Raw genomic sequence first — 20323 nt, 5'->3', positions numbered from 1 at the left:
CGCATGCGCGGTGCGGGAGGCGGGAGCGGCGCTGAGGGAGCGCGGCCATGGCCGCCCCCGGCCCGCGCCTGACCCCGGCCACGGGGTAGGGGAGAGAGAGAGAGGGGACCTGCTCCCGCCAGGCTCTGCCTCTCTGGGCAAACGGCGCTGGTTTAAATTAAATATCGCCTGGTGAAATTATTTTCCTCGCCTCGGTTTGCTGTGGGAGATGAGTAGGGAGGTCAGAGGCAGGGGATGCGCCCGGGGCAGAGGATTCCAGGGGTGGAGAGGAGGATGGAGAGGAGGAGGATGGAGAGGAGGAGGAGGAGGATGGCGAGGCAGAGGACAGAAGGGAGAGCCCAAAAGGATGCCCGAACCTGGTGAGCCAGCCCCTGTCCTTCTACCTGCTTTCTGAAGCCACAAGGCTTTTCTTTTTAACTCACTGTGCAATTACTGCTGTTTGTCTCAAGTGGGCAAAAGAATCACTGAGAATAAAACTTGAAAAATTTCACTATCCGTATTCTTTCAACCCACGTTATTTTTTTTTGTTTTCTTCCCCCAGCAAAATCTCGACTAGTCCAATCAACGATGGAGCAATTTATTCCTTATAAGGGCTGGAAACTTTATTTCTCTGAAGGTATCTTTAGATATTACATGTAGCAAGTATTTAAATTAATTTTTTTTCTAAAATTATTTATGCGTAGTGTTAGAGTTATAAGTTCAAAAAAGTTAAAAGTTCATTTTAAGATCCAAAATTTCATATATAAAAACATAAGTACAATAAAGATTTCACTCTTGTGATATGCTGCAACCTTTGTGATCATTACTGGGATACTGTGGAGATCTATGATCTCCTTTAGTTTTGCAATGCAGAAAAACAATGGAAGAGAAATTACCTGTTCATGTATTTTGTGAAGTGGAAAGGATTGTTTTCTGTCACTAACGTGGTGTGTTTCTAATTAGTTTACAATGACAAGTCTCCCTTTGTCCAGAAGACTCAAGCCTTTGAAAAGTTTTTCATGCAGCGCATTGAGCTTTATGACAAGGTAAAAAAAACAAAGCCAAACATATCCCACCCCAACAACCTGTTGTTGATACAAGAACACTACAGATTTTTAATGGTTGTAACCTCCATCAGAGACCTGAAACATTCAGGACATTATTTGGGTGTTTCGCTTCTATTTTGAATTCTAATTTGAAGTGTGTTTTATCGTTTATGATGTTTCCCAGGATGAAATAGAAAGGAAAGGAAGCATCCTCGTGGATTATAAGGAGCTCATCCAGGACAGAGAGCTGACTAAATCAATACCAAACATATCTGCAGAGCTGAGGGATATGCCTCAGAAAATACTGCAGTGCATGGGGCTGGCCATTCATCAGGTAAACACCAGCTTCTCATACATGGAAGCAGAACCCTCACAACAAAGAAGAATCCCTGACACTTAGAGGCAGTTATGTTACAAACCCCACATCTCTTGTGCTTTTCTGTCTTGAGGGGAATCACTGTTTATTTAAAACTCAAATCCCTCAATCTCTCCCCTTCCTGCATGACCTACAAAACCGCATTTTGAATTGCATTTCTGCTTTGGTCTTGGTGCATTTTGCTTATTCATCACGGGAGAAATTGACTAAAACTAAATGTGGTTCTGACGTGTGTCTCTCCCTGTTGGGAGCTCTAACTCCTGTGGGTATCTGTGTCCCCTTTCCTGTCCCTGTTGCACCCAGGTGCTCACCAAGGACCTGGAGAGACACGCAGCAGAGCTGCAGGCGCAGGAGGGACTGCCCCTGCAGGGGGACCCCATCATAAACGTGCCTCTCATCCATGCCAGGTAAGGGCTGCTGGGCACTTCTTTCCCAAGGAAGACAGTTTTTTCCCTGTTTGTTTCCTGGCTAATCCCTGCCAGTGTCCATGCATGGTGAAGGCTTACATGTTTATGGAAAAACTGTGAGGCTTTTCCAGAACACCTCTACCTATTTTGCTATTTTCTTCACTGTGACTTCATGTCCTTGTGAAGAAAAAAGTGAAATGAAACCTCCTTATAAGCTGAACAAAAAGCTTGAACTAGAAAAATTTGTTGATAAAGAAGTGGCTTATAAGTAGAACAACTATTCTATAAAATGTGTGTTGATTAAAAGCAGAATTATTTAAATTTCTGTGGACTGGAGAGCTTTTTAATGAAACAAGTCCTTAGAACTTCTTTTCTTTATCATAACTAATAGTATCTCACACTTCAAGGGTCTGAGGGAACTGTAAGCTCTATGGGAGTTCAAATTGCATTTTAAAAAACTATTTTCTTTTTAATTCCTTGCTGGGGGTGGCAGAGCTGCAATAAAACTTTGGCCCTTCCGTGTCTGAGTTTTTATCTGAAACTATGGAAAGAGACAGTTATGGATGATCCTAAACTAAAGTGTTGCTAGGCCAGAGGTGTCACTGCATAAACAAACTGTACTGTTTGAGGCTGCTGAGGTCAATTCATGTGAAGAATATTGTATATTCTGCTGCTTTCTGGAACGAGAATCAAAGGCTGTGCCACGGCTCTGCCAAGAAAACCACTTTGTTTTTTTCTGGATTACTGTTTTTAAACGGGAGGAGGAAATTTTTTTGTCTGTTTATGGCTGGATGGGCTTGGGGGTTGTTTTTGTCCTCATTTTCTGTGTGTTGATGCAGGGTGTACAACTATGAGCCTCTAACCCAGCTGAAGAACGTGAGGGCCAACTGCTACGGGAAATACATCGCCCTGCGCGGCACCGTGGTGAGGGTGAGCAACATCAAACCCCTCTGCACCAACCTGGCCTTCGTCTGTGCAGCCTGTGGGGACGTGCAGAGGGTTCCTCTGCCTGATGGGAAGTACACCCTTCCCACCAAGGTAAGCCAAAACCATGGAACTTCCTGCTTTTTGTTGTGTTTCTGACAGAAAACAGCACTGCTGGTGGTAAAAAAATAAGTCTTTAAAGCTGGGTTAAACAGCTGACACACTGTAACGTAATTAAATATACCATGCAGCTTTTCTTATTTCAGACCCTTGTTACTTGTAAAAAAATGTATGCTGCTGGAACAGGATATGTGGGAAAAAATACATAGAAATTCCCTGAAATCTGGAAAAAAATATTATCTTTTTTAATTTCCATTTCCATTTCACCAGTTATGTTTAAAAAGACCTTTCTGCCTTCCTGTGGTGGTTTTCTGTGCTTACATTGTTGGGTTTTTTTGTTGTTGTTGTGGGTGGTTTTTTGGGGTTGTTTTTGGTTTTTGTTTTGTTTAAAACTTTCTATTTTAATTTTACTTTTTGTTATCTGGACTTAAGAAGTCATTAGATACAGGACAGTGCCTGGTTATTCTCAAACCAGTTCACTGAGGGGATCACACAATTCACTGTATTTGCTCTAACAGCTGTGAGTCAGAGTTCAGGTGTCTGTGCTCGATAGATGCTCATTAATTATGTACATCCTAATTTGTAGCCCTAATTGAACTGGCTTTTTTTTTCCTGGAATGATGCTGAATTATATTCCTTCGTTTTTTTTTTTTTTTTTTTTTTTTTTTTGTTTTTTTTTTTTTTTTTTTTTTTTGGTTTTTTTTTGTTTTTGTTTTTTTTTTTTTTTGTTTGTTTTTGTTTTTGTTTTTGTTTTTTGTTTTTTTTTTTGTTTGTTTTTCTTAATCAAATAAGACAATTTCACCTTAGGAGTTTAGAAAAGGCTGGGAATGAATCAGAATTCCTGTTGTTGCAGTGCCTTGTTCCCGAGTGCCGGGGCAGGTCCTTCACACCTGACAGGAGCTCTCCTCTCACCACCACCGTGGACTGGCAGTCTGTCAAGTAAGCACAAGAATGTGAAATGACAGGACACTCAAAAAGTGACAGGAGTGTTAAACTGTGTGGTTTTAGTAATCTTTTTCTTTTGCAGCAAACATTGTCCAACATTTGTATCACAAAGCTGTTGTTTTATCCAGGCACTGGTATACTTTGTAACCTGCCCTGTAATAGTTTCCTGGAAATTCCTTCTTCCCCAGCCAAGCTCTTGGAGGGATGCTCAGTTTGGGCTTTTTGCTTTGCTTTTCTCAATCATTTCTAATTGTATCTGTGATTTCATGGTTCCCTTTTAAGGAGCTGTAAATCAGCTAGAAAAGCCCAATTAGGTTATATTGGTCAGCCCCTTGACCTGAATGAGCTGGAGGTAAACTGGAGGGTTAAAAATCTTAGTTTGAAGTGATATTCATGTAAAAACTCGTGCTGTTGGTAGCAGCTCCAGAGGGCGCTGTTTATCACAGCTGCTTTGGAAAAGCTTGGCTTTGCTTCCAGGAAATCTCAGGGCTCCAAGTGCAGAGCCAGAGCTGGAAATCTCACAACCAGAGAGTCACTTACTCTTCTTGTTATGGTCTGAAAAATTCCTTGGGCTTTTCCAGTGTTGGAATACCTGTTAAGAATTCATGAGGGCTATAATGTCTGAGCTCCTAATTTTCTTTTTTATATGGATCCCTTTCACTTCATGTACTGTACTCGTCAGTGGTAGAAAATCTGAATTTCGACTCAGAATTCATAGTCACTGCATTTTCGGGGGTTTATGAGTAGTTTATACTCATTTAGTGAAGTGTGAGGTGACAATGATGCCCAGAGCTGTGTGCCACAGTTGGACTGGCAGGTGCTGTGTGGTGTCCCAGCTCCCCCTCGTTGTGTTGCAGGGTGCAGGAGCTGATGTCGGATGACCAGCGGGAAGCGGGACGGATCCCGCGCACCATCGAGTGTGAGCTGGTGCAGGACCTGGTGGACAGCTGTGTCCCAGGGGACATGGTCACAATCACAGGAATTGTGAAGGTGTCCAGCACTGAGGAAGGTGAGGGGCACTCTTTTTCCCAGGGTGGGGTGTTTTGGTAGTACTTACACGAGAACAACAGCAGTTGCTCCCCTTCGTTGGAGCTCTCAGTGTTGTAAGTGCATAAAGTGTGAATTTCTTCAGAAGTTACCAAACTTTTACAATGAAGAGTTATTTTATGGCATTATTTGCTTAATGTTTTTCCTTTACTATCTCTTTCAGACATTAGGAGAACTGTCACACTGTTGTGAAGGAGAGTTATGTTAGTTTAGTCTCCCTAGAGAAATTTTTCATTTTTTTTTCCTCTTTTTTCCCCAAAGTGAAGAAATAATGTTGTGCACTGCTCTGAAAGAATACATTGCAGATAACTGCAAGATTACTCTGAAATTTCATTCTCTGCTCAGTAATCAATCTGTATAGGAAAATATTAATTATTATTATTTATTATTTATTTTTGAATAATTGAAAATTATTAATTATTAATCGGTAATTGCTGATTAATTACTAAGCTACGTGTTTAATGCTTCTGCACCATGCATCTTTTTTCCCCTTAAAAATATTGAGTGGAAGCATTATAAATTCAACCTTGATTTGACTATAATAATGTAATAATTTAAAATCCCTGGAAAAAATAATTTATTCTGGGACAAAATTCTCTCTAAACATATGCCCTCCAATTCAGCAAAATATTTTATTGTGTATGTAAGTGGAGGGAACTTCAAAGAACAAGTGTAACTAGAAACTGACTTTGCATCAATTTTACAAAGTGCAGATGTTCAGTACTTAAATATGATCATGACTGTACATGGTATTTCTGAATTACTTTGTACCATTTGTACATATTTGTATGCCATTATCCTTTCTGGATTTTTCTAACAGGAGCTTCTAAAAATAAGAATGACAAGTGCCTGTTCTTATTGTACATTGAGGCAAATTCTGTCAGCAACACTAAAGGACAAAAACTGAAGAATTTTGATGATGAGACTTTTCAGAGATCGTTCATGGAATTTTCCCTTAAAGACCTCTATGCTATCCAGGAGATTCAAGCTGAGGAAAATCTGTTCAGGCTCATTGTGAAGTAAGTTGTGTCAGACCTAGACTGGGTTTAGGATTAGACATGGATCAGTGTGACCACCTTCATCCTAAAGCTGTGAAATGTCTGAGCCTTGTGCCATAGAAACCACAGAGATTTAACAAACTGCAATGGCTAAGGGACGGGGAGGGAGTGAAAGTATTGCAGTGGGAATGTTGGGACTTTGGGAGGGGTTTAAGGATACAAGAAGTTATTTGTGTTCTAGTTCAACCTCAGACAGAAAGCTCTGGGTAAAAAAGCAATTAGTTAATTTTGTTCCTCTCCGTGTAAATTCAACTTACAAAGCATCATTTTGTCCTCTGCTTTTCTGGAGTAGAGGAAAGAGGTGTAAGAACTGAGCAGAGGGTGTGAAAGACCCTCAGCTCAGACTAGAAATTATTCTTCTACCTGGGATGTCCCTCAGGCCCTCCCAGTGGAGTCCAAGAACAAAAAAAAAACAGTGCCTTAAAAGGAGGCTTACTGGTGGTTACTTGATTAAGACAAGAGTAGGTCTTTATGAGGTCTCAGGTGAAAAGCTTTTCTTATTTCGGTCATTTCTGGTTATCTAAAAAATGTCAAGAAATTTGCTGATGATGATTTTTGGTGGAAAGTCAGCAACAGCTACCCAAAAAGTTTTATAAGTTTATTAAGGTGGTCTGTGATGAGAGAGAGGAAAAGTGATTGTTTATAGTAATACATGATTTACCTTCCACTTATGTTTTGCTTTTCAGCTCTCTTTGTCCGGCAATCTATGGCCACGAGGTAAGTAATTTAAAAACTCTGCTTGCAATTCCAGTTTGAAATATTTGTGCCACATTCAACTCCTGAAGGACTCAAAAAGCTTGTCTGGGACAGGGGGAAGGGGCAGGGACTGTTTTTACAGGTGGTTGTGGCTCACAGTCTCTTTCGGTGTCAGGGAAGTGGCGGCCAAATACCCTTAAGTTCAGTGATGCAGAAGGAAAGGTTACTGCAGCCAGTTCTGGGGAGCTGTCAGTGATGGTCACCACAACCAAATACTCACCAGTGTTGGCTTGTATCACAACAGATTGTGAAGGCAGGTCTGGCCCTGGCCCTGTTTGGAGGATGCCAGAAGTTTGTGGATGACAAGAACAGGATCCCAGTGCGAGGAGATCCACATGTTCTGGTTGTTGGAGATCCAGGATTAGGAAAAAGCCAGATGTTGCAAGTATGGTTTCCTTGATTACTGTTTTCTGCTTTTCTCTATTTCCTTGTTATCTTGACTTGGAAGTATGGTAGTATAACTGTGCTAAGACCAAAGAGTTGACTGGGGAGGTTCACTCCTGTGTGTCTTCATTTAGCTGGTCCATTGTGAAATAATCATTGAACAAATGCAACTTTAAATACCATGTAACTCTCCTCCTGTGAGATTTACTTCGATTCTGAACCCTGTTTCTATGTTGCTGGCACAGATCTTGACTTTTTGGGAAAGGGACCTGCTGCTGCTTTTGGGTTTTGATCTTGGTAGGTGTTTCTGCATGACTATGACAGTTAGTAATAGATTTTTTTTCCTTAAACTGAGCAATTTTTAAATTCCATGTCTTTTTCCATGGTTACTATGAAGTGAAGGAGGGACAGAATTCACCTAGACCTTCTTTAGAAAGTCTTTCTAATGTGGACCTGTTGCATTAGGCTATGATTTGGAATAACTTACCCAAAGTGTTGGATTTATATGCAAACATGCAAATCTTAGCAAACATTTTTTTTTAATTTATTCTTTTATTGAATGGAGACTCTCCAGCACAGAGTAACTGATTTTTTTTTCCACATTGTTACTTAAAAAAAGAATGCTCTCCAAGAAAAGTTACTCCTACTGCTTTGCAGAAGTATGTGTCTTGGAGTTGTAAGGAGTAACAGCTTTACTGTTGGGTAGTGTTCAGTAGAAGGAAACAAATTTGGGGGTACTTTGAAAAGAACGAGGATTATGAAATTCTTCACTTGGGGAGAGAAAAAGCCTTTGTTTCTCTTCTAGGCCGTGTGTAACATCGCTCCTCGAGGTGTGTATGTCTGTGGGAACACTTCCACCACCTCTGGCCTGACTGTTACACTGTCCAGAGATGGCACCTCTGGAGATTTTGCCCTGGAAGCTGGTGCCTTAGTGCTTGGAGACCAAGGTAATCCATATAATGCCACAGGTTCTGTGTAGCCATGTGTGAGGGGCAGGAGTGTGTGTGCTGCTGAGGTTCAGCCAAGCCAAAGTGCTTGCTGAACTGTGGGCTAAAAATCTGTTTGAAGCATAATACTGGCTTTCCGCACCATAGAAAGTTCTGAGCTTCTCCAGTGGCTGCTCTGGAGGCAGTTCCTGCTTTCCTGGAGTGTAGAGAAACTTCAGTTTTCCAGTTCATATACCAGACTTACTGTGTCAAAGAACTAGGATTTTTTTTGTTCAGGAATCTGACTTGATGGCAGCTGCTAGACTCTTACTGGTTTTGAAAAGGAACTTGCTTATGAGATACATTGTCTCTTTTAAAAAAGCTTGTTTCATCACCCTAATGAATAATCAAAATGCTGCATCCCCAGGTCAGGCTGAGCTCATAGTGGTTTGGTTGCATGACCATGGAATGAAAACACAGCTGGTCAAAATGGAGATTTTCCCATGTCTCCTGCAGTCCCTAGGGTTCTGAGCTGGACTTTTGATGTAGCACTGGATTGTAGCACATGCTTGTCCTTCAGTTAATGTGCTGTCTGATAAGTCTTTGTCCTGTTCTAATTGCTTCCAGGAATTTGTGGAATAGATGAATTTGATAAGATGGGAAACCAGCACCAGGCTCTGTTGGAAGCCATGGAACAGCAGAGCATCAGCCTGGCCAAGGCTGGCATTGTTTGCAGTCTGCCAGCTCGGACATCCATTGTTGCTGCAGCAAACCCCGTTGGAGGACATTATAACAAAGCCAAAACTGTGTCTGAGAACTTAAAGTGAGCACTTTTCTGCTTTTATGATTCACTTCCAGGAGTAGATGCTTCTGGCAGTCTTGTAGCTCATGTACAATTGCTTTCTAGAATTTTGTGTACACAAACTTTAATAATTTTTAGTGGCTTTTGAGAGGGAACTTGCTGTTGTACTTTATTCTGAATAAGGAGGGCAGGATCTTTTACCTGTGTTTGAAGTGGAAGAGAGTTGCTGTTGGAACCCTGGGCACTGAGAATTTCAGACTTTCTGTGCTCACAGGCACTGACCCCCAAGCAAACACTGCATTGGACCTGAGCCCGTGGAAAAGGCTTCCAAAATTGAGTGACAGCACTGGGATTGTGGGTGTGGAGTTTGAATAGAAGTTTGAATAGAAGTGATATCACAGGGTGCAAAACTGAGAGTTTAAGGGTTTAGAATATAGTAATATATACAAAGTAAGATGGAGGATTTAGGGCAGAGGCTGACTCCTCCTTTTTCACCTTCTTCTTCATGGATCTGGGTGGTATTTTGTAATTTGGTAGAAAAATCCACATTGTGGGCCACAGGTGGTTGGTTCTTGGGTTAAAAGTCAAAATAATTTAGGTGTCATTTCTTAATTGGACAGTTTATCCTTAAAAGGCCTTGTAGAACGAGAGATAGAGGCCATTTTTCACTTTGTTAGCTAGGAGTCACAGCTTGTGGGACTGTGCTATAGATAAGAATTAATGAACATCTGAGTCTGAACACAAAATACCGTCTCTCGAGCTTTTAATCCCGACTTTGGCAGAAAATAAGATAAAAAGCAACAAGTTGCCCTAATTTTTCCACTTCTCCAAGCACTCCAAGCTCTTTGTCTTTCCTGCAGAATGGGGAGTGCTCTGCTGTCCAGGTTTGACCTGGTGTTCATCCTGCTGGACACTCCAAACGAGGACCACGACCACCTGCTGTCGGAGCACGTGATGGCCATGCGGGCCGGCCGGCGCGCCGCCTGCAGCAGCGCCACCGTCACCCGGGCTGGCTCCCAGGAACATTCTGTGCTCCAGGCCACCTCAGACCGACCCCTGCTCCAGAGGCTGAAGGTGGGGCTTGTGCTGGGGCTGCTGCATGAGGTGCTTTAAAGGAAATTTGCTGTGTTGGGTTTCAGGAAGGAGCTACAGAAGTGGATTGGGTGTAGTAATTTGGTATAATGTGATCTGTGATGGAGTGTTGAGTCCACATAAAGCAGTGTGGAAACAAATCTCTAGGTATCTGCAACTCCATGGGTTTGGGAAATACAGGAGAGGAAGCATGTTTCTCATTAGACTTCAGTGATGGCTTTGAGAACTGGTATTGTGAAATGCCAGGTCTTGGGAGAAGTACTCCTGCTGGAGGTCAACTCACGCACTTTTGGAAACAGGATATCAGCAGTGATAGTTTAGTCTTCTCTGGAGCTGGAACAATTGGGAATTGGGATTTTCTCTTTTAGAGAAAGGATTTAACTATATAACAAATTCTGTGTGGCATTTCCTGACACTGCAGATGAGCAGCACTGGCTGCCTTTTCTGAAACGGCCAAGCGTATGTGTTTACATGTCTGAGCATAGTGTGGGGAGTTGAAGTACACTGTTCATACACAAAGCACTAAAGCCCTTATAGTGATGACTTCACCAGACAAAGCATAAAGATGATGATTTGATATTAAAATGTTTATTGTATAGAATTCTGACAGACAGAAACCTACCTCTTTTTCATGGTGCTAGATCTCAACAGGAGAAAATTTTGATGCCATTCCCCATCAGCTGCTGAGGAAGTACGTGGGGTATGCTCGGCAGTACGTGCACCCAACCTTATCCCCAGAGGCTGCACAAGTCCTGCAGGAATTCTACCTGGAGCTCAGGAAACAGAACCAGGCAGCAGACAGCACCCCCATCACCACGAGGCAGCTGGAGTCCCTCATTCGACTGACTGAGGTAAATGCAAGCTGGGATGCTTAAGGGATAGAAAGCAGAGAGATTACTCCTAAGGTACTACCCAAATCCTATAATTTTTTACAGCTTATTCACCACTACAGCTTTTTTTGTTTTGTTAAAAAAAAAAGAATGCAAGAGACTTAGAAGTTCTTAAGAGTTACTGTTCCTTAAAACTTCTTATAAGGCAAAAAACCCTTGAGGAGATGGAAAGAAATCTATCTCCTCCCCAAAAGGAAAGAAAAGTAGGTGGAGGTAGGAACAATCTGCTGCCCACCTTTTGTTTTCCCTTAAAGAAATCACTATTTGTGATCTGCTGCCTCACAAGGCTACGCTGCTAAAAAGCAAATAAACCCCAAGCCACAGCCCAAAAGTGCAAGTATGCAGGAGGTGACATTGACACACAAACAAAAAATGGAAAAATCTTCCTCTAATCCTGTAGGCTTAGGTTCTATCTCTGCTGCTAAAATTTGTGCCTTGTAGCCCTTGTAGAGTGACTGTAGCCCTTTTTCACATCAGCTGTGATATTCTTAAACCTTTGGGGGGTATTTTTTCCTGTTTTAAGGCACGATCAAGGTTGGAATTAAGAGAGAAGTCTACCAAGGAAGACGCTGAGGATGTAATAGAGATAATGAAATACAGGTAATAGAAAACACTGCTTTAAAAAGAAATAAAGCATCACAGTGCTATTCATTTGAAGCTTCTTTTCTTTACATATTCAAACACAGTGAAGAAATCACTTTATCAAGCTTAAGCTCATGGTAATATTTGGGTTTGTTAGGTGCTCTTTAAAAGCTGGCAACAACACTAAGTCAAATACAAACTTAGACTTGTGTGATCACAGTGGTTCTGTGTGTCTGAGCACAGTAATGCAGACATGTGGCTCTGCGGAAGGGTTTTTCCTCCTCTGTTATTACTCTCACAGGTGAAAAATTAAAGTTTAAAAGTGATTGGGATGAAAGCTTAGGGAGTGACTTGGTAGCGGATGGTTTTCTATATGGCTTCTGAAGGCTCTGTCAAGCAGTTCTGTTTGGGGAATCAAATCCACTTTGCTTTTATCTCCTGTTGAGGGTTTTATGTCTCTTTGTGACCTGTTTACAGCATGCTGGGGACCTACTCGGATGAGTTTGGGAAGCTGGACTTCGAGCGCTCCCAGCACGGCTCTGGGATGAGCAATCGCTCCCAGGCCAAGAGATTTGTGTCTGCCCTGAGCAGCATTGCAGAGAGCACCTACAACAACCTCTTCGACCTGCAGCAGCTGCGCCACATCGCCAGGGAGCTCCACATACGGGTCAGCACCTCCTTCAGCAACAGTTACTTATTGCCAAACAGAGATCTCTGCCTCTTTGCAATGCCAGGAATTACCAGTGTGCTGCTGTTGGGCTGAGCAGAGCTCCTGAAGTGTTGGTGTCAGTGCTTCACTCCCTCTGCCTCCCCAAATGTTACTTTCTTAATCTTCTTTTCTGCCAGAGTCAGGATTAAATGCTCGAGAGACGTGGTTCGTGTTCGGACTCAGATGTTTATTAATTCTTATCCATGTTACAGTCTCTCAGGCGGTGAGTTCTACAGCACCTCTAGCTAGCAAACTGAAAAATGTCCCCTATCTCTTTCTCTACAAGGCCTTTCAAGGACAAACTGTCCAATTATGAAATGACACCTCAATTTTTTTACTTTTAACCCAACCACCCATAGCCCACAATGCGGACTTTTCCATCCAATTACAAAACACCACCCAGACCCATGGAGAAGAATGTGAAAAAGAAGGACTGAACCTACACCCTAAAACTTCCATCTTGCTTTATATATATCACTATATTCTAAACCCTTAAACTCTAAGTTTTGCACCTTGTGATATCACAGACTTCTATTCAAACTCCACACCCACAATCCCAGTGCTGTCACTCAGTTTTGGAAGCCTTTTCCACGGGCTCAGGTCCAATGCAGTGTTTGCTTGGGGGTCAGTGCCTGTCAGCACAGAAAGTCTGAAATTCCCAGTGCCTAGGGTTCCAACAGACACACCTATTTTTGATCCCAAATTTAGACTTGTCTGTGCTCTATTTCAGCAGTGCAGTGCTGTTTCTGCATGACTTCCACTGGATTAAATGTGCCTTTCATGTTTTCATTCCTGCCTCAGATATCCTAAAGTTGTTTTTTGAAAGGAACATCATGTAGGACACATGGCTACAAACGTATTCTGTACTTGTGGGGGCTTCAGCTAGACTGAGTTATTGATAGCTAACTCTACTTTTTGCTCCATTGACTACTTATTAAAGTTAATTTAATTACTTCTCCCTTCATATATAGAATATTTTTACCCATCCAAACTTTTATACCTGGAAATCAGGGAGAGTTGTAGAAATCCTGGTTTTCTGTGGTAGATACTTGTGTTTCAGACCTGGAATTTATACATCTGTAACTGTATAGGAGAGAATACTGCTTCTTTGTAACCCTGCAGTAAAAACAGTGTGTAATTAAAGCACAAAACAGGGGGACTGATCCTGTGAGACCTGGTAGGTGAAATTTGCTAAGGAAACTGACCTATTCTTAGCCCACTTTATTTCACTAAGTTCTTGCAAATGGTTTATGTTGCTTTACATCAGGTAAGATGTCATTCTCCAGTTTGATATTTTTGTCTTTATTTTCCCAGGTGTCTGATTTTGAAAGCTTTATTGGATCCCTGAATGACCAGGGTTACCTTTTGAAAAAAGGTTCAAGGGTTTATCAGCTTCAGACCATGTGAGAGAAGAGTCACTGTGATGGATTTCCTTGGGATAATCATTCCCCTGGGCTGAAGGACCATCCTGAGCTGGGCTGGGCTTTGCTGGGCTGGAGAGTCCCCTGCAGGAATTAAACTGCAAAGCTGCACCAGGACAGACTGACATGTGCTGTTGCTGCCTGGCTCATCCCACAGCTCTGCTGTTCCAAAAGGGGCTGTGATGTACCTCATCATCATCCTCCAGGAGTGCAAGGTGTGTTTTTATACTCTGACAGTGCCACAAGGGACTTCACTTCTAAAAGAGATGCTGAAATCCCACAGATTTCAGCCCAGGAATCTTTCATGGGAGGATGACAGGAGCTGTACTTTCAGCACTGGAGTTCATTTCAAGTCCAGAAATGTTCCCAAAAGGTTGTGACAACACTGTTTTACAGCTGTTACCAAATGATACTTTACTGAAACTGACTTGATTTTCTGCTTTGAAGCCAAGGTTTTATTTGAAATCCTAGTCTGATTTAAGGAAATGTCCTTATTACAATATTTAATTTGTAAAGACAGAGATTGGATTTTGACTTTCATTAAACTTTATATATGAGAAATATCATTTGTTCAAGGCTGTTTAATGGCCACTACAAGCTCTGTGACACCAAGAGGTTCTGATTGTTTTCTGTGTCACTGTTCCTGACACAGAAAAATGTGTGTTCAGCACCAGTGAATGTTTCCTGACTTTGATGAAATCAGAATCATGCTCTGGTGCAATGAAACAGCACCAGAGAAGCTTTCAGGGTGAAAAATTTAAAAACCACAAACACTGACATCCCCTCCCTAAAGAAAAACTTTAAAAAGTTTTAAAAATACTTTCGAAAAGTATTTTAAAAAATCAAGACTGCAGTGCTGATTCTTCTGTTTTCCCTCTTTCATTTCTCAGATGTTAAGATATCTATTAAGAGATCTCTTAGCTATTCAGCTATTCTATTAAAGTGTAATAGATGAAAAAAAAATAAGAAACACTGAAGCTTAATGCTTCATCCTCTAATTTAAGGGACATCAGGGACTCAATATAGCTGAAACTGAAAACTGGTCAGACAGATGAAATGCTTTAAGTAGGAAATTATACTTCTACGTCTGAACTCTTAAGGGGCAAGGTCAACAAGTCGGGAGTAGGTGTTGGACACTGATTTTGGCTCCGTGCGGTGCCGGGGGACAGGAACACGCCTCGGGAGCAAACCAACCACCGCACCTGGGAAAGTGAACTCATTCCTGCTTCTCCTCGGGACAAAGTAAACGCGGGCAAGCACCGAGCACGAGAGGCCTCTGAGAAGTCTCTTACGATAAAGTGAACCTTCTCCCTCCCTCACGGGCTTGTCGCGGGCCCGCCGTGAGGAGGAGCGGGATGAGGACGGGCAGCCGTCACGGACACGGCCGGGGGAGAGCCTGGGCTGGGCGGGAGGCGGGAGAGCGGTGGGAAAGCGACAGGGAAGCGCGGGAAGTGCGGGAAGCGCTCTCCCGGTACTGCCGGCAGCCGGCCGCCTGCCGTAAAGCGCGCAGCCCCGGGGGAGGGGCGGGGCTGAGGCCGAGCGCCGCAAAAAGGTCGCGCGTCGGCGGCGGGGCTGGCGGCAGTGGCGGCGCGCGCGGGGCGGGCGCGCCGTGCCCAGTCCCGCGGGGCGGATGGCGGGCGCGCTCCCGCGGGCAGCGCGGCCGCGCGCGTAGGGCCGCGGGCAGCAGCGCCCGTCCCGTCCCGCTCCGCTCCGCTCCGCTCCTCCCGCAGCGCTCCTCCCGCCGCCCCTCCGCGCCATGCTGGCCGCCGCCTGGCTGGCCAGGGGCTCCTGGGGGGGGCTCCTCCGCAGGGCGGCGCGGAGGCCTCTGGGCGGCCGGCCCGGTTCGGCGGCGGCGGGCGGGGGCGTCTGGTGCGTGCCCGTCTGCGCGCGGCCCCCGCGGCTCCTGCGCGCTCCCGCCGCCGCCTGGCGCCTCCTCAGCGGCGGGGCCGCCCCGCCGGAGCCCCCCCGAGAGCGCGGGGCGGCGGGGCCCTACGCCGAGCTGGTACGTGAGGGACAGCGGGGACACCGGGACGGGAGGGGAGGGGGCGAACAGGTGGCACAGCCCCGAGCCCCGGGTCGGGCTCCTTTCCTGGGTGTTCTCCTGCTGAGGTTAATGTTTAGCAGGTCGAGGCCGTGTACCTTGCGCAAACTGTTCCCAGGAACTTTCCAGGCTTTGGTGCAGCTGGGAAAAGAGTCTGTCGCGATTGAAACTCTGCTGCGTGCCAAGGTGGGGTCTGCATTCCTGCCCTGAAGTGGTTTTGTCATTTCTTGTTTACAGTATGAAAACCCCTGGACCATCCCGAATATCCTGTCCATGGCGAGAATGGGTCTGGCGCCGGTTTTGGGCTATTTGATTGTTGAAGAGAATTTCAACGTCGCCCTGGGTGTCTTTGTCCTGGCTGGAGTGACAGACCTGGTAGGTCTGCATCACTTTGGGGACACCGGGGTCACCGTGATCCCGGGGGCATGCATTGGAACAGACTCCAGTGCAGAACGGAAATGGATGAAACAGATTTGGTTTTGGATCTGTTGGTTTCTAGGAACGCTGTATCTGTCCTTTGTGGTGCTGCAAAGGGAGTTTGCAGGTGCCTGAAGGGGGCTTAATGCTGATGGAGGAAAGGGGAATGTCAGGGCTCCCTGAGCAGCCCCAGGTGGGCTTTGACCCCTCAGTGCCTCTGCATCTGGTGGTCTGATAAATGATACAAGTATCAGCTAAGAGGTATCACCTTTTATCAGAGTTAAACTCGCTGTTTTTCCTGATGTTATCCACTAGATATCTCCCTAAAGCAGCATACATGAGCTATTTTGGTTCATACTCTTCTAACAGAGAGCTGTTGAATTTTGGTTTTGCCAGCTGGATGGATTTATTGCACGGAACTGGGCTAATCAGAAATCAGCGCTGGGAAGTGCTCTCGATCCCCTGGCAGATAAAATCCTCATCAGTGTGCTCTACGTGAGCCTAACCTGTGCAAATCTTATCCCAGGTGAGGAAATGTCAGTTGTGTGTTCTAGATAAGGGAGAGGAGGTCAGTTTATGTGTAGCAACATTCCTTGTGTTCCTAGAAGGAAAACTGTGCAACTCTTGGAACTCTTTCCCAGTTGCTCTTTGCTCCCAATAAACGTGTCCAAAGGAATCCCACAGAAATGAAGTGCTGCCACATACAAAAACAACTGGCATGTGGTGCCATTTTTAAGTGCTCGTTCTTTAAAGCAGTTATAGTAGCTCCATAAAGTTGTTTTTCCTAATGGACCGGATTGTTTTAAGACTTTGCCTTAAACCCTTTCAGGAGTCGTGTTAAACATCCTCAGTAATGCATAGAACATGAAGTTTTAAGAGTAATTAAAGAGTTTTTTATGAGTAAATGAGTTTTTTAAATAAATGAGTAAAAGCTTTTTAAGATTCAAAGAGTTTTTTAAATAAATGCATGAAATTTTAAGACTTCAGCTTAAACCCTTTCGGGAGCTGGCGTTAAACATCCTCAGTAATGCATAGAACTCATTCAGGAGAACTCAGGAGAATTATTTTGTCTTGCTTCCAATTTTTCTGCTCTTTTGGGTGTGTTTTGCCTTCAGTCGTGGGCACAGGTTTTCACTGGCTGCTGTTGTTTTGGTCTTGCAGTTCCTCTGACTTCCATGATCATCCTGCGGGACGCGGCGCTCATCGCCGCGGTTTTTTACGTGCGGTACAAAACTCTCTCCCCACCGGTGAGTGCACAGCATTTAGATCATGGAATCATAACAAAAAAAAAAAAAAATAGACTGACAAACTCCTAGCAAAGTTGTGACCCAGAGATTTGCCACCTTGAGATTCAATCATCAGGTTTTTTTGGCCAGATAGATTCCTGAGCAGAGCAGTGTAATAAAATATGGTTTGTACAAATACATCAGAACTACTGATAACCTTTTTCCTGTGTGTGATGTGTAATAAGTAATAAATCTTAGGAAAGAGCAGTGTAATTCTTGAGTGCTACAGTTGCCTTTTCTTTATCATGTGAACAGGTATATCAGACTGAATGTACAAGGGTTGCATTTATTTTTTCCTTTTTCTCTCCCCCAACAGAGAACACTGAGTAGGTATTTTAATCCCTGTTACGCTACTGCACAATTAAAACCAACGTTCATTAGCAAGGTAAGAGCAGTCAGTCATTACAAAAGGCAACTCCTTGGTACTTGGGGCTTTGTGTGGTTTGGAGGGTGGGGGTAATTTACCTCTACTGCTGAGTACAGGTAAATTATTATCATACAGGTAAATTATTACTATTTTGAAATAGTGCCAACTATGCACAGACCCTGAAAGGTTTTCAGCTATACTCTGTCAGACAGACCACATGCTGATTTTGAGAGAGTAAGATGCTTCACTTTAAGAAGGTTTCTAAATAAATTTTCCTCATGTAGACTAATTCTTAAAGCAGTAATAAAAGTGTATGTTGGTATTCCTTGCAGTGTACTTCTTGCTGTTGCTCACAGTTCCTGTTTTTGTTTCTTTTCTCAGTTGAACACAGCAGTTCAGCTGATTTTGGTGGCGGCTTCTTTAGCAGCTCCTGTTTTCAATTATGTGGACAGCATATATCTGCAAACATTATGGTAATTAATACCTTAATTTGTTTTTTCCCCAGATAATTTAATGTGCTTCTAAAGAAACTGGTAATTGAGATCAGTTTGTGTGGAACAAAAAAGCTGTGCCCAGAGGATGTAATAAACCTGAATTTTTACACCTTTAGTCTTGAATGACACCAGAACTAGATATTTATTGGTACTTAATTCACTATACAAGCAAAAGGTGGTCACATGAAACTATTAAAGATCCAGGAATAATAACTTAGGAACAAGTCTTTGGGGTGGGCATAGTGTACACAGGCAAGACATAAATTCAGGTCAGTGGAGAAGAAAGGAACAGGAAGAAAGGCTGTATGGAGTCCTCATTTATTCAAGCCATAAGTGTCCTTGAAAAAGAAACCTTGGGATCAGTAAAAATAGCCATTCCTATTTTTGGTTTGTACTGTGTCTGCTGTCCCAAAATCCAGGTTTCTGCAGCCTCTTTGAAAAGCAGATGTAGAAATGATGATTCCTGCTAGGCTTTAGGGAGGAAGGGGAGGGATGGGATGAGAACAGGCATAAAGGAGCTCCCCTCCTTGAGTCATGCTGTTCCTGCCACTGTCCTTAGAGATCTGAACTGCAGCTGTTACAAATAGAGTTGTTTTTCCCGAGCTGTTAGCTAAGAGTTCTAAACAGCAGATCTCAGAATTACTTAGTAACTTAGTTTAAAGTTGTGCAAAATCTAATGTTGCTTTTCTTCCAAGGAAATAAACCCAACCAAACCAAAGAAACCAAAACCACCAACCCCAAACCAAGAAGTGTTTAAGGTGCTATGAATGAACCTTGATCTTAACAGTCTGTGGTTTTTTATCCTGATGGTAAAACAAATTCTAGAGTTGCCTCTGGGTGTAATTTGTACTATGATTACTCTGTGAAACTCCCTGTCAGGGTGCTCAGGGAAGGCAGAGCGGCAGGCAGGGCTGTAGCAGTGACTCCCACCTCAGGGCCAGTGCCAGCCTTTCACACAGAGCTCATTTAGGGATATCTGTGGTCTGGGAAGGAAACAAGAGGCTGAAGCTGGAGCTTGTTCTTTAGGTTTGGAGCTTTGTGAAAAGTTCAAGTCCTGAGTGGTTTGAATGCTCCCTGTCCATACTGCCAAGGAATAGTTTCTCACATCTGTTAGTTCTCAAGCTGGTAAAAGTTATATAGGCTGCAAATGCTGAAACTTTTGTTTTCCCTTCTCTAAACAAGTGCTAGTGTGGTGAAAATTGCTCCTAGTATGCAGTATGCAGTTACATTGAAACATGCAGCTTACCACTGGTGGCAGACCCTTTGTTTGTCTAATCCTCCCCATGGCACTGAATTTCAGCTTAGAAACTGTAAGCTGCACTTTGTGGAGTGTAGTCCCTGACTGTGTAGCTAAAAACAGATGCTAAGAAATAAAACAAGCAAAAAAAAAAAGCACTTTTTATATTGTCCCTAGAACTTACAGGAACTCTCTTCCTCCCCACAGGTGCATCACAGCTTTCACAACGGTGACATCTGCCTACAGCTATTACCACTATGGCAGAAAAACTGTCCAGGTGATCAAGAACAAGTGAAGTTCTGCCTGTGATAAAAAGGTGAAGTGTTCCTGGAAGGGCAGAAAGGTGCTGTGCCCCCTAGAGGTGGTGGTATTGCAGCTGAGTTTTGGATCAAAGCACTCTTTGTTTCTCTGCTTAAACCATGGTATCACAATGAAGGTGAAATTTGAACATGTACTGTGTATATATGTAGAGAGAGACTTTTCAATGTATTTTTAATTTCTTTAAAAAAAATGAGGTTGTTTACAAAACCAAATAAATGACATTCTTAAAAAGACTGGTTACTTGTTGCTGCTGTGTGCATCCTAAGTAGTTTTATGCTGTTTTTGAAGTCAGGACACACACTTGGCACCAGATGTGTTTTGCCATATTTGTGCAAGGCACTGAGTACTCTGAGATCTGAGAAGAAAAAAGCAATTACAAGAACAAATTTGTCTTTGTGCCTCAGCCTAAGTTAATAAACCAGCACTGCTCGTTAGGACTTAATGACACGCCTCAGGTTGCAGCACAGGAAAGCATTTCTTCAAGGGACAGCATCTTCAGAAATTCCAAGCAGAAAGAAATTTTGCTTTATTTTCCATGAGTGATACAGATCAGCCATGAAGAGTTCCCTCTCTGCTCCCTTTTCTTGTTAAAGATGAGCAATGGTGAACTGTACTCAGAGTTTTTGAGCAGGGTCACTGGTGCTGTGAGGAGCCTGCACCCAAACAGATTTAAGTTCCTCATCCTATATATTCATT

At 43.3% G+C, this 20323-nt stretch overlaps 2 protein-coding genes across 3 annotated transcripts; both read left to right on the top strand.

Annotated features, from left to right (window-relative positions):
* Window positions 1–24: 24 nt before the first annotated feature.
* MCM8 (minichromosome maintenance 8 homologous recombination repair factor) lies at window positions 25–14016 on the top strand. 2 transcript variants are annotated; one of them, XM_083857812.1, is made up of 18 exons: window positions 25–359; window positions 542–616; window positions 943–1025; window positions 1210–1359; window positions 1705–1808; window positions 2648–2846; window positions 3706–3791; window positions 4655–4806; window positions 5665–5863; window positions 6589–6619; window positions 6903–7043; window positions 7848–7989; window positions 8596–8791; window positions 9631–9844; window positions 10504–10713; window positions 11276–11352; window positions 11812–12001; window positions 13358–14016. In XM_083857812.1, the coding sequence occupies exons 1-18, from the start codon at window positions 209–211 to the stop codon at window positions 13448–13450; spliced, it is 2493 nt and encodes an 830-aa protein (XP_083713938.1). In that variant the 5' UTR covers window positions 25–208; the 3' UTR covers window positions 13451–14016. The 2 variants fall into 2 exon arrangements, with proteins under 2 accessions (XP_083713938.1, XP_083713937.1); XM_083857811.1 differs by having other exon boundaries at window positions 9631–9874.
* A 1204-nt stretch (window positions 14017–15220) lies between these two features.
* On the top strand, window positions 15221–19860 carry CRLS1 (cardiolipin synthase 1; the record flags this gene model as incomplete). Its single annotated transcript, XM_083857813.1, has 7 exons — window positions 15221–15466; window positions 15743–15880; window positions 16319–16448; window positions 17084–17169; window positions 17525–17593; window positions 17957–18048; window positions 19514–19860. The coding sequence occupies 7 exons, from the start codon at window positions 15221–15223 to the stop codon at window positions 19599–19601; spliced, it is 849 nt and encodes a 282-aa protein (XP_083713939.1). The 3' UTR covers window positions 19602–19860.
* Between the last annotated feature and the right edge of the window lie 463 nt (window positions 19861–20323).

The sequence above is a fragment of the Zosterops lateralis genome (assembly GCF_965231275.1).
Source record: "Zosterops lateralis genome assembly, chromosome: 3".
NCBI lineage: Eukaryota > Metazoa > Chordata > Aves > Passeriformes > Zosteropidae > Zosterops > Zosterops lateralis.
Note: the sequence above shows the minus strand (reverse complement) of the source record. Positions and strands in the feature narration are given on the sequence as shown.